General features: G+C 46.9%; 4 protein-coding genes across 4 annotated transcripts; 1 reads left to right on the top strand and 3 right to left on the bottom strand.

Annotated features, from left to right (window-relative positions):
- Positions 1-4056: 4056 nt before the first annotated feature.
- Positions 4057-4438, top strand: G6M90_00g080420 (uncharacterized protein; the record flags this gene model as incomplete). Its single annotated transcript, XM_066131158.1, has 2 exons — positions 4057-4329; positions 4388-4438. The coding sequence occupies 2 exons, from the start codon at positions 4057-4059 to the stop codon at positions 4436-4438; spliced, it is 324 nt and encodes a 107-aa protein (XP_065986966.1).
- A 1075-nt stretch (positions 4439-5513) lies between these two features.
- On the bottom strand, positions 5514-5879 carry G6M90_00g080410 (uncharacterized protein; the record flags this gene model as incomplete). Its single annotated transcript, XM_066131157.1, has 2 exons — positions 5514-5803; positions 5855-5879. The coding sequence occupies 2 exons, from the start codon at positions 5877-5879 to the stop codon at positions 5514-5516; spliced, it is 315 nt and encodes a 104-aa protein (XP_065987152.1).
- Positions 5880-7445: 1566 nt separating this feature from the next.
- On the bottom strand, positions 7446-8000 carry G6M90_00g080400 (uncharacterized protein; the record flags this gene model as incomplete). The annotated part of the gene is made up of 1 exon (XM_014683886.1): positions 7446-8000. The coding sequence occupies one exon, from the start codon at positions 7998-8000 to the stop codon at positions 7446-7448; it is 555 nt and encodes a 184-aa protein (XP_014539372.1).
- A 1828-nt stretch (positions 8001-9828) lies between these two features.
- Positions 9829-12785, bottom strand: G6M90_00g080390 (uncharacterized protein; the record flags this gene model as incomplete). The annotated part of the gene is made up of 14 exons (XM_014683885.1): positions 9829-10174; positions 10231-10295; positions 10345-10521; positions 10581-10657; positions 10721-10781; positions 10846-10927; positions 10978-11232; positions 11294-11375; positions 11436-11574; positions 11636-11732; positions 11798-12136; positions 12196-12332; positions 12408-12627; positions 12697-12785. The coding sequence occupies 14 exons, from the start codon at positions 12783-12785 to the stop codon at positions 9829-9831; spliced, it is 2166 nt and encodes a 721-aa protein (XP_014539371.1).
- Between the last annotated feature and the right edge of the window lie 732 nt (positions 12786-13517).

The following is a 13517-nucleotide window of genomic DNA, read 5'->3' as shown; positions in this document are numbered from 1 at the left end:
TCAATAGCATCTCTACGGGGGCCTACAATAGCCTTCATCTCGTTTAGGCCGGCCTCCGGATATATTTGCTTGACGACGAGTGCCCATGTATTGTCCCTCGAGCAATATTATACACATGCTTCATCTCTCAAGTTTCCTACAAAGACATGTCCAATGTGAATAGTGTCCAGCCTAAAGGCACGCTTTGAGCAGCAGGCATTCTCGTTATTCTAGGTTTCCATCACCTGCTGCTTGTGGCGCTATATTACTTCCCGTGGATTGCTCAGAATCAAGTTCGGCGCTGCCAATCCAGTTCGGAAGTAGGAAAGGTCCAGCTCCTCGTGCCGAAAATAATTATTAGGGCCAAGAGGGGAATATCTGACAGACTACTCTAGTTCCTTTGTAGGCTTCGGTTAAATTCGTGTTCGGATCAAAGATTAGTCTATAAGCCGGAGCCAACTTACTGGCTGCTCGACTCCGTGATAGCGTATATAAGCTTCTTTGGATCTATACAAGGCAAATTTGTCCTTAAAACCGCAGTAACTGAGTGTGATAGCGCAGAATTCATCGCAGAATAGGCGTTGTCTACTACGAAGACGCAGAATATACAGTCAAAGAGGGAGACCGCTTCTGCGATACGGAGTATTATGTTCGCTCTGTCTTTGAAATTGCCCAGAACAAGTTCTCTATGCCTTGAGATTCTTTAGTCACGTCTTAGAAGTCTAAAATCTTCACGGAGAAACAGCAGCTTACTCCCCTCTTCCAGAGCAGATACTCCTTAATAGCTTCAAAAAGCTTCTATGGAGCTGTACTCGCCAGTTCATGCAGGAGTCGTCCAAAAGCTGGTTGTGGCAACAATTATCCTCGTCTTTCCCCACTCCAAGGCAACCTGACCTTTACTGTATAGTTCCAGGAGTCCCCCCCCCCCGGGTAAGCACCAAAATATAAGTTACGATCGTATAGTGAATTTTCCAAAGGATATTGGGAAGGTGACATCTCTGTCAAGGTGGGAAAACTGTGAGACCACAATAATTCGTAGGCATTACGCACAGTTTCACCAATAATACCGCCGTTATAGTCGACCCAAACTAGTTTCATGCTGTGGGTGCTAGGGCCTTGCCGGTATAACGCTCCAAGTAGGTAACAAAAAAGGGCGAAGAAGAGCAACTGGAGGATAAGAAAATTAAGGGTGGCTACTTTAAAGAATTCGGGCCGAGTCGCTTTTAAGGACAGATGCGAAAAGGGTATTCTGTTATCCCGCGCACGAGGATAAAAGGTTTATGTATGGCGAATAACACAGATCAAAGAATACACCACAATTTTCTTTTCGTCCTTAAATTTAGGGCAATAAAATTCTTAGTACAATTCGGTTTGATTTGTTGTTGTTTTCTGAGCACCTGCGTTCTGCGCGTGTGTGCGTCCGGAAAGGGCTTTAAACATGCCAACGCGTAATCCCTAGCACTATAAGCCTTTATCAGCAAGAGTAAGCAATAAGAAAAAACCGGGACGCGGTACCGCTATGGGTCCTCGTGGCTGCAAGTTGCCACGAACCCATGGGAATAAGGAGCCTTAAGCAGAATTACACTAAGGGGCTATTTTTGCTTAGTTACACACACTTCACGGAGCTAAGTAGAGATCTAATCTGTTATTATTTTGAATTAACGTTGCCATTATCCCTTATATTTTACACATTTTATACCGGGCCCGGCGCCCAGGTCCCGGACCCAGCTCGTGCGGCGTAGTCCGTGATAGGGGCCTAAGTGGAACTTGAGTGCATGGGTGCTAGTGAACTTTATCGGCTCCGCTGTTTTACAACGCGCTTACAAATCTTTGTCAGGCGCTTAACAATTTTTATACAGAACTGGCAACCCAGGCGAATCTATAAGCGAAAACCAGAATGGCCTAGCTTGCGTAAAAAAGCCTACCATGGGGGTTACAGTAGGCGTCTCTATGTTGTACAGTTGGGGAATACAGAGGTTGCTGGGAAAAGCTATGTTGACAACTAATAACAGTCAATGGCCGAGGCCAGCAAGGCCTCGGAAATTTAGCTGAAGCCGGTGGACAACCGGAAAAAGCAAAAATAAGGATTCGGACAAAAGGAAGTTGTTGGAAGCGCAAGGCTTCTATCGGGTGATAATTCTCAAAGGCACAAACGGCTACGCGCTGGTGATCATGATGTTATTTCTTGCTTGTTGTTAGCTATCGCCACCACCGGTGGTGGTGACAGCAGCTAGATAAGTAGGCCTAAGTCAGGAGCTAGCCAGTCAGAAGCTAGCATCCCTGCTGGCTTCCTGGTACACAATAGTGGTTAAAGGGACAGAAAAATCTAGAGCAATAAAGGAGGAGAGAAAAAAAAGTCACGAATACACAGTAATTGTAACGGGTAGCACAACATCTCTCAATAACTCTAGATAATACAAATCTCAAAGCGCGACAACTGTCGTAGGGGGTCTGTTATTCGTCCACATAGCGTACACACCGCAATATAAGTTTGGGTCGCTTCAGATCGCCCAAGCCCGCCAAACCACCAAGCTCTATACGTATACGGTATTCGCATGGCACCTGACTGGGTAAATTAAAACAGGAGAACAAATTGTTGTGCAAAGGCCAGACCAACTGCAAGCCCTGGTTTTCTAGTACTCCACCTACTCCACGTCGTTGGGTCTCGCCCACGCGTTGCACAACTCAGCTCTTCAAAGCCCCTTCGACATTTATCGTCGAATTCGGCCGGTGTATTATACATAGAGTGTTGGATAACCGGTCTTGTCTCGTCCAGTCGCGGACTGGACCAGCTTGAACACCTGTCTCCGGCCCCACACCCGAGCCGCACCGTAACTATAGCCCGAATCTCGCCTGAGCTGCGGTGGGGCCTGGCACGAGACACTTGACAGAACCAATGGAGAACATAATACCCTGCAATTAGAGGAGCAGTAAGGTGTCAAGGGACGGTGTACAGCATTCTTAGGAAGGCAAACCAAGCATTCCACCAAGTTGCCAAGTCTACTGAATCAAGGAACGGGGCCGCGGAGATGCAAAGCACAAAACCCTAGCAGGCCCTGGCTGTAAGACAGATAGAAGCCCACTCTGAATCGGCCAACTCCCTCCAATTATATCGTTCCCGCCCCTTCGATTACTCCCCGCCAGGCATATCCCACTTGCTCGGTTTCTTCCGGAGTCCATGCATGAACGTTAAAGTGGCACTGACGTGCCTGTAAAGACCTAACGCTCGGGTTCTCGGTGTGAGCTGAACCGAAGAGTGGGTAGTTGCCTCAAGCCACTCTTGGCCTCTCGCTCGAGTGGGCTGTCCACACTCCTAAAGGTAGGGACAGGGTGCAGGCGTGTTATTAGAAATATGATAGCACTATAGTATTACTGAGAGAATTCTATTGTATATTTAAAAGATTATTGTTTAGTTTAAGGTTCTGTTGAGGTAATTTACCGAACGGTAATTTACCTATCTGGCGAAGGTTTTTGACGTCAGAAACTTCTAGGTATTTCTTAGATTCTCAGTAACTACAAAATACAAAGGCTGGCCAACCACCTGAAGGGAGTAAAGATAAAAAGACCTTAATACTTCAAGTTAAACAAGAAAAGGACAGATAATAATACATCACAACATTTTATCTCCATAATAGTGCCACCGAATTTCTGACAGTATTTTACATGTCAAAAACCCTTATTGGCTGATATCAACGGAATATAAGGCGGCATAATTGTTCAGAAAGAGAGCGCGCTCTTTTTGTTGACAGCTATCGACAGGGGCGAGGTCGCAGCCGAGTTATTCTCGGGCATAATCTATTACCATAAAGTAGAGTCATGCTCGACCCATGTTCTTGATTGTCACGCTTACATGTTGCTAGGGCATGCATGCCTGCACTTAATAAATAAACACGCTAGTGTAACAAATTTTCAGATGAAGTAAGCACGTCCCTCTCTATTGGTCTCTGAGCTAAAGTAATAAAAACCTATAAAAAGGAGGAAGAGACCGTTTACTCTTTGGCGTTATTATCTTGGTTTGTATCAAAATATAATCTTTTATATCTCTACTATTATATTTTTCAATTATACATTAGCATCATGAAGACCTTTACTTTATTCACTCTCGTTGTTGGGATCGTTACTGCCATGTCAAGAGACGAAATGTTATGTGTCGATAAGCTTGAGGATAGGACGGAAAATCCTGCCGGGAGAAACGTGTTCGACCTCTCAGGGCACATGCTATCAACTGTTCAAGATCTACAGAAAGCTGTCGCTTATATTTCTGACGAGGGAAAGAAAGCGCAACTGGAAAGGATTGGTGATGAGTTGTTCTATCTAGGCTCGCAGATAAATGGCATAGCTGGTGGGGATGTAAGTTTACCTGCTTTTTCAACCCGTGACTTTACACGGTGCTAATAATCGCAACCAGATGCTTATGTACTCGAAACCAATGGGTACATGTCTCAATTCGACTGTTTAACTCATCTTTCCTGGGGTATGAGTACGCAGAATCGGCCAGCAGTGTTTGACAATATGTCAATACAACATGGCTTACGGCTCTGATGTGGGACAGTTTCATGCAACATGTTAGATGCCTGGTTCTTGGCGTCATGTAGCCAATACAGCCAAGTTTTGTCAGTGCGAGGTGTTTCCGGTCTTGGGGTTGCAAGGTACCGTGGCGGTGGCAATTGACTGAATTGGAGGGCACTAGGGCAACATTTGAAGTTTTCTTTCTGGAAATGGGTCGATGGTTGAAGGCAGACTTGCAAATAAACCAATCAAATCAAATCCGAGCTTCAATTTGATTTGATTCAAGTATACTAGAAACGGATTTGATTTGGTTCGATTTAGCATCCATCCCAATTTTATTTCACTGACTTTATTTGGATACTTACATGGCCCCCAGCCTCTTCTCTCTCTGTTAACGTGATGCGAGTCATGTACCAGACATAACACGTGAAAGAGTTGCTGCCTAGTAGCACGGCCAGTACTACTAGGTATATCAGATTTCACGATATCCCACTTAATTACTGCCGGGGTTAGGGCCGTTATTGAGGTAAAATATTAATAATTATATTTATTATTGCTTATATCTTTTGTATGTTCTCGCTGAGCAGGGGAGACAAAATCTCGCAGCGACACCCGGGGCTTTTCACAAACATATCTTTGTACCAACCTTCTCATATAGCGTGGATCCATCGTGCACAATCACCGATCGCACTTCCTCTCCCTCCCTCCGTGCCCCACGACCCGTTTGCTGCACAAAGTCTACGAGCCCATACGGAAGTTCTGCGTGTATCACGGCCACGACCCCCCCAATATCGATGCCGGTTCCCAGCCCTGTGGTTGCCACTATCCAACGATGCCCGCCACCTGCCGCCCATAATTCACGCGCCGAGTCCTATGCCGCCTTAGCCATATCGCTGTGGTGCGCGTCGCACCCAATCTCTGCAGCCAGCGCTGTGCATTGCGTTCTCGATCGGCAAAAATACAACACCTTTCTGCCCGCTCATCATCGTCGATAAGATTTACCGGACTAGTTCCACCACCCGGCTTTATACCGCTCCCGCCCCGGGCTTGACCTGCTCCAGCTCATATCGGCAGTTGAGCTTCGTTGCCCGGTCCCGGATGATCTCGGCCGAATTAGCCAGCAGCTCTTCACGGAACCACCGCTCGAATGTTACTGGCATCGTTGCCGTGAGCAGCATGATCGGCCTTTCGAATCGGGTCATTCCCTTTAACTGCGTAAGCTTCGCTCGGTACAACGCATCCGTGATCGCCATGTCCGCCTCGTCGATAAATATGCGCTGTAGTAATCCAGCGTCCCCTAAGCCCTCGATGTATCCTAGCAAGCTTAGCACTAACGCCGTGTCTGCGCTGACGACTACATATGTACCATCCGCGCCGCCCGTGGTAAGCATTCTCGTTCGGAATTGACTAACGGCTGGAACTCGATCACGTCCACCCCATGTCTGTCTTTAGCGCCGTAAATGGCACGATAACCACGTTCGTGCCGCCCCCGCGCATAATGGCTAGCACTATAAACAGTAAGCTCTTGCCAGCACCCGTCGGCAGCACGCATCATGTATCGCTGACTGATCTCCGTCAAGTACCAGAATCTTCTCCATGCATTCTCGCTGCTTGCCTGGCCGCCATGTGGATGCTGGGCCCATCAGCAACCGCAGTCCGTCGACCATGTATCGTTCATTTTCCTCCTTGTCTGCCCGGCCTGTCTTGCTCCTCTTGCATGCTCCTGCCATTTCGCCGCCCGCTGCCTTGCGTTTCCAACCCGCTCGGGCTTCGCCCCCTTCCATCAAAAATTGGTGCCATAGACGGCTAATTCCCCGGTAGTTCTCCATCATCTCCGGCGTTAACCCGTTTGGCATGCCAATATGTACGGCATAGTGTAGCCGCGCCATCTTCGTGCTATGCGTGCTCTGGAGATGCCATACGATGTTCCAGCTGCCTCTGATATGAAGTCTGGTGCTTCGCCAGTCATCTGGTCCATCTCCAGCCCCTCATCGTCATCGTCATCACCGGCCATGCCATCGATCTGTCTTATAACCAGTCCTCAAATCCTCCGCCCGAATTCAATCGCCATCACCCGGTATCGCCCAACGCCGACCCTTATCTTGATTTCTGCCTGCAGCATGCCTGTTATAATCGAGCTGAGCCGTTCCGTGCCCCAGTATTTCGAGTTGCCGTTCCTCTGCAATAACTCTAAGCAATCCTCCCGCGGTTCCGGTAGCTTGCACTTGCGCCGTAATATCCTCTCTGCTGGCAAGAGCCAAGCAATATTAGCGACCATCATTCGTCCGATATGGTCAGGTAGAAATCTTGCCACCACACGGCCGGTCCCGCGGATCGCCTTCATTTTGTCACGGTCACAGACCGTGCCTTGGAGATTCATCGAAAAAAGCTCGGACCACGTAGCCCATGTCCCACCCAATTTTTACGATTGAACTCCTTCTAATGACGATTAGGGCCAGCATCAACTGGCCGCCGTCAGTTTTTGTCACCATTTGTGATTGCGAGACTTGTTGTTGCTTGAATCAGTGTTGCCATCCTGGCTGGTTTGGTGCACTAGGTAGTGAAGTACGTTACCGTATACAGTGCAGTGTAGCAATTTCCTACATATAAACAATCCAGTGCAGTGCGGGACTGAAAAAATATCGTACACGGTATTTTGCACTATTTACTTCACTGCCCGACAGCACACAGCGACATACACAGGGACACATACGACGACACACTGTGAAACACGAGGCTATCAGAACATTGAGCTACTTGAATCAATTTGATTATTATATTTACAATTTAATAGAAGTAAGTTCAGTCACAACAATATGTAACCAATTGCCACCGCCACGAGACCTTCCAAAGTCGCGACCCATGACCGCGCCTCGCGGGGTGCAGGGAATATGTTTCAACATGCTGTGAGAGTGATTTGAACTAGGCTCAAGCTGGCTATAATTAATTGAGTAGGCCTAGTCCCACACAGGCTTGCAATTGTCTTGTCCATAACAGAGCTGGGTGGGTTTTGCTGCCTTGGTTTTTTCTGTCTTGGGTTCTTCCGTCTTTTCTTCTGTCAACGCCTTCAATGCTTCGACCACCTGTTGATGGGTCTCAAAATCACGATACTGGGACGTGTCAACGGCGGCCAATTCCCTGTTTGCGCTACACGATATGACAAGTTTCCCGTCGATCTCGACTTTGTTGAATTGCTCGTCGGGGAGAAACCAGCAGGACTTAAGCAAGTCAGACCCGGCTATGTTCACGGACCCCGATGGTAGCTCGAATTTCCCGCCTTTGCAGTACATGTACCCCATATCATCATCGTAAGCGACGTAAGCATCAGGCATAAAGCATGCTTCACCCTGGTCGGTGTAGTAGACGTCATCCGCACGGCAGTTGCTGGCACAAAACGAATGGGTGGAGTTGTATCTCAGGCCGGCTGTGTGGTAACCGACCATGCCTGACACGAGTGCAGGTAATGCCAGAATAGGCCACATGAGTGTAAGGGATACGGATTTGGCCGACATTTTAGACTGGTTTGGCTGAAATAGAGTGACGATTAAAATATTTTAATTAGAAATCTCAGAGAAGACAGTTCTTATCAGGACAATAGGTATCGGAGAAGGCAGGAAAAGGTGCGCCTTATATAGACCGTTCGACAGTTCTTTTTACGCTTCAACTCCACCACACGACTGCTTGTGTCCTTTCTTCTTCTCCAAGTTGCCAAGGCCATTCACACGGGGCCGCGGAGATGTAAAGCATAATATAAAACGCCCCGAATCGGTACGTGGGCACGCGGAATCCGAGTGGACATGGAGAGCACCTTGCCAGGGTATTTTTAATATTCAATGTTGGAGTGACTGGCACTGCCATGCATGTGCTGGCTGCTGAAACCCTGGCAGCCCAGCCACAGGGCGAGAGTGCATCGGCCTATTGTTCCGGGGTCATGACGCATGAGCTCGTACCATGGCCCGACACAGCAACTGGGCACACGATCAACCCCTGGGTATAAGAATGCGACCATTGCTCTTTCCTAATTATGGCTAGCTTATTAACCCTAACCTTAACCTATTTTCCCCCACATTCTAAGGGATCCTGGCTATCCCAGGCACAGGCACGTGGAGAACCGGATATTACGGGGTGATGCTTCGGTGTGAGCTGAACCGAAGACCAGGCCAACTGAGTTATTCTGGGGCAGACCTTCAACAGTGGGGATAATAGGCAGACTGGTGTGTTTAGATAATAGCTTACAACATGTTATGTAACTCAAGCGCACACAAATTCTGTTAGCCATAATTTATGCCAGGTGGCCATCAAGGTTAGGGAACTGTGGCATCCAACAAGAGCCTGCGTGTCCGCCGATTGTCACGGTCCAAGAGTACCAACGAGAAGCCCTGACTCAGGCTAAAGTAGGGCCGTTCCCTGACATGTGGCATACGAGACAAGACCTATTATGTTCTTGGCTGTGCGCATGAGGAGAGATGATCGGGACTCTTATTTCGATATTCATTTGCGACACACTCATTTGAGCGGGTAGTCGACGGCCAATTAGATTTACCCCGGAGGAAATTGTTATTAGGTTAGTGTCAGAGATACAATGGCACTAAAAATGACTTTAGTAACATTGAATGCTGCTGCCCAACGGACAGCAGTATTGCTACCCAAGCGTCAGATGCAAGCTGTGCACAGTGCGTTGTATCAACCTGCAACTCCACAATCTGACAGGTAGCAATACTGGAAGTCGTAATACTGCTGCCTACTGCAAGTGGCAAGTTGCCACCTAGGCAGTGATGCTTGCGTGTTCTTGACAGAGCACCCTTATAATTCAATGAATAAGCGACCTGATCTTGACATCACCTCAAATTTCTACCTTGCATGACCACATAGGGACTAGTTAATTGAATCAACTCGCTAGAGACCTTCACACCCGGCGCTCTTCCTCGATTTATCCCGACACCCTTGCGGCCAAGATTATGCGAGGCAACTCGAATCCACAGGTCAGTTCATTTCTATATTAAAGACTAAATAACAACGGTGCCTCTAAGGGTCAGCAGACTAAATATATAGCCGAAGATGATAACAGCTGGAGACCACTCTCAGCCGATACTCGTGCTATAATAGCACCTAGACATAAGCAGAAAAAATTGTACTTCACCAGAGTGGCAAGTGGCAACAGTCTTCCGAAAGTAGTAAAAGATCTTGAGTTTATAGAGCTTAGGAGGGAAGATAATGAAAAACAAGAATAATAATTTTGTGAAGAAGCTTAGTTAACTAGACGAATGGTAAAATTGTGCAGCTCTCCATACACGAAAAACGTGTTGCCACACGAGTATGCTGTTGTCCACAGGGTTACAGCTAATTTTGAGGCTCAGGGAAATCATCTTCTGGCGCTGGATCTGTTTCATCAAATGACCACATGAGATATAGTGGGGACATGTCAAAGCCCTCGTTTATATTAGATGTTGCGTCCACAAAGCCATGAGCTTTGTCGTAGTTGATAATTCCACTTCCTCGACTCAAGGCCAATCGTCGGATTTTCCTTTCCGATGAAGTCACGCACCTAAAATACCGAGCCGTATATTTCCCGTCTTTGCTTAAAAATTTGACTGCATCGGCATAGTCGATTCTAGTTTGTTCCACAGTAATAGTGGTGCAAGCTTTCTTGGGATTCGAAGTATAGGTCGGAACAAGCCAAACGGACCTATTTGGGATACTCAGTCATGGTATGAAATTGGTTAGGGACCAGCCGTAACCTACCCTCCCGTAAAGCCATAATTAATATTCCCGAGACTATTCGCCGGCCCTGTAGCACCGCGTTCCACCTACTATGCCTTAGCTACAAGTGCATGTATTGTGAGAAAATATCCTTACCTTCACTCCAGATATGTAACGGTTACCGTTTGCATAGGAGTCGGCCCTGGGGGATTCATTTGTAAACGAGTTGGAGATATACGGAGCGTACTTTTTGAAGAAATCATCCCTAAGCGTTTTGATGAGATCCCTTCCTGTACTTTGAGAATTCTCCGGGTTCTCGGCGACAGAGTCAACCTAGCATCACATTAGCATCCCATTTCGTTACTTTCACTTTTCATAGTGTGAGGAGGTACCCAATCCTGGCTTTGTTTCACCATGTCGATTTCGTCGAACTCGACATTCATCTTGATCTCGTCATCAATGGTTGTGACTATTTCCCAAGTGGGTCAACGACTTGAACCCATCTTCAGTTTTGCAGCATCAGGCATCTTACGATTTAGTAGATACTGTTTCATTTCGGAGATTCGGACGAGCTGCTTCAAAACCATAGAAGACTAAATATCGTGTTAGTTTGCATGCCACATCTACGACGCAGACAAATTGTGTGCGGCGACATACAACTCTGTGAGCCGTGCGGTAGTCGAGGATCTTTTGATGCTCAGGGAAGCCCTCGGCATTCCTGTATTCTTCGAGAAGGGGCCTATTGAACCTGTTACCACCCACACCTTGGCGGCGGGTCGTTGCTCTTACTGGTACTCGTAATCGTGTCGGCAGGCATTATCCATAAACTGGTCAGCCCATGATTTAACTTGATGAAACGCCCCATCCGCAGAAGTCGCCGTAATTTTATCAGGTGACCCTGATTGGCCCATAACTCTACCTAAATCCCCTTGGTAAAACAGCGATATTTCCACGTTGGCATGCTTGCTCACTTCTTCTTGGCTCTTCTTCACGGATGCGCTGATATCTGCTGTGACCCCCCAGAACTTTAACGAAGCTTCGATGCTAAAGATAGAAGCATTAGTTAGGGCTACACAGCTTTGTGACCGAGGGTGGTGAGATTTACTGAGCTTTCAGATCCACCTTGCTAACGGTTCCTTTCGATCTAAACGTCAACCTGGCAATCATCTTGCCGCCCGTATGGAAACCTTTCAGTGCCTATTTAGCTTTTACCCAATTTAAATATTAAAGCCTCGGAAGAGATTTACCGCGGATCCATCGGTCACCAAAATTGCGGGCAAATGTTGTTGTGGTGTACTTGTTCATATTGAACTGAAATCCGGCAGGCGAATCCAGCTGCCTCCGAATATCGATTTTGGCTACATATGTCAAGGCATTGCTGGAGAACTACGATAATTGTTAATCAAGTCAAGCGATTTTACTATTAGGTTGGAAATGACAGTCTTACCTCTGCCTGATTTAGGTAACTACCTGAGACAGATGCGCTTTGGCCCCAGCCGGATACAGTTGCAGCGACACTAATATCGAGAGCCTTCAAATAGGAACTGAAATGCATTCTATCAGCTGAAAACGCCTCACACGCTCCATCGATTTTTCCCTATGAACTTACTTGTAGTCCTCGGCAAGCTCGGACGAGAACTTCAAAGCCCCGGTGCAGTCCGGTCGGTCGGCAGCCCGGGTGAATAGTACTTTTGATGCAGACACGTCTTGTTCATCATTTTCCAAGTCGGCGAGGATGTCTTCCATAATTGCATCTAGGTCAGGTGGGTAGAAATATGATTCTACATCTACGCCGGCAAAGTCTGCGCTAGGTTCCGTGAAATTGAAGTTCATAGTAGTTTGGCTCACCAACTCTTCTGCAGATCTCGCGGGTATATCCCTCCTCTTCTCCCCCTCGTGCAGAATGACAGCGTCAAGGATCAGTCCTTTCTCCAGAAACGAGTTATACCTAAACCTGAGTTAGAACGGCCATTGTGTCTTTAACAAGAGCGGATCAGACGCAATTACCCTTGTCCCTTAGACAAGAGGCTATGACCCTTGTTTTTCTTTCTGGTACCGCCTTCAGGCAACATGTCGCCGTCCGTATTTTCATCCCGTCTGGTGGGCTCGAGAATGATAACTTGATCCTCCTCTACAAAATCAACCTTCATACACATTAGCATCCAATATACGACTCCACAGCAATATTCATAACGGAGAATAAGGCACTCAAGTCTTACATGCTTGTGTTCTTTGATGCTCTTGAGCACGTCACGTGAGAAACTGCCCGCGTAGCCGTGGAATCCATAAGCGCCCCCGTGATAGGTGTGTTTTACACCATTTTCTTGGTTCTCGTTGTCATTACTGGTATCCAGGCTGCGCTTGTGGATGGATTTAACCCAATCAAGATGTTCGTTAAGATGCCCGTCGTTCAACCCTTCTTTGAGGACCACGATGTGGCTGTACGAAGTTAGCATTGGTAATAGGACTGCTTAAAACAATTTTCGTAAGATGGACTAATGTCCTTACCCCAGTGCTTGGGAACTGCCGTCTCCGGAAGTCTGTTGGGCTGTTGTCCTTTGAAGTAGAGCAAACACAAGGACAAGAAACCCGTGCATATTTATAGTGACGTTTCAGCGAGGTACGCCGCGATGCCAAACTAACCTCAGGTTGATGATATTAGTCAATAAATGAAAGAACAAGCGCCGCTAAGATGGACTGGGGGACCGGAAGTGAGTTTTATAGACCATACAACTAATAAGGCAGAACTCCATATCAAATGGATAATCCTAGTTGACTTAGCCCCATGTTGACCCGCAAACGATGTAGTCTCTTACGACCTGGTGCAATATTAAACATGACCTATGTATAACCCTTGCGTAAATTGCAGGTTTATTTCACAAATCACATGGATGTACTATGGGCCGTGATTATTGCGGCATTATTATCATCTACCAGAACGTATCTCATGCCACTAGGAACTTCTTTCGTTGCTTGGACTTCCGAGTAGCGTATTAACCATCTATACTATGCGGACAATATGCTTTATACACTAGAGTTGTGTGAAAAAGTCCTTTCGGCAGAAAAGTCGACACTAGCTATTGGGCTTTCGATTGAGAGGCTTATATTAGAGCTCCTAATAAACCCTAACTTATATTTTATCAGCGTAACTATATTTGGACTTAGTAAGGGTGCAAACCTCCTAGGTTAGCATGCTTAATAATTACTATCTTGCTACGTAATTCCTTGTATTTAGGTGAAAACATATAGCAACGCGTGGCAGTTGGGGATATATGCTGAACAACTCAGCGGGTCCTTGTCGCCTGACCAGCAAAAGGTGGCCCCCAGTT

Source organism: Metarhizium brunneum, chromosome 4 (assembly GCF_013426205.1).
Source record: "Metarhizium brunneum chromosome 4, complete sequence".
In the NCBI taxonomy this organism is placed as follows: domain Eukaryota; kingdom Fungi; phylum Ascomycota; class Sordariomycetes; order Hypocreales; family Clavicipitaceae; genus Metarhizium; species Metarhizium brunneum.
This window is presented reverse-complemented; position numbering and strand designations above follow the sequence as displayed.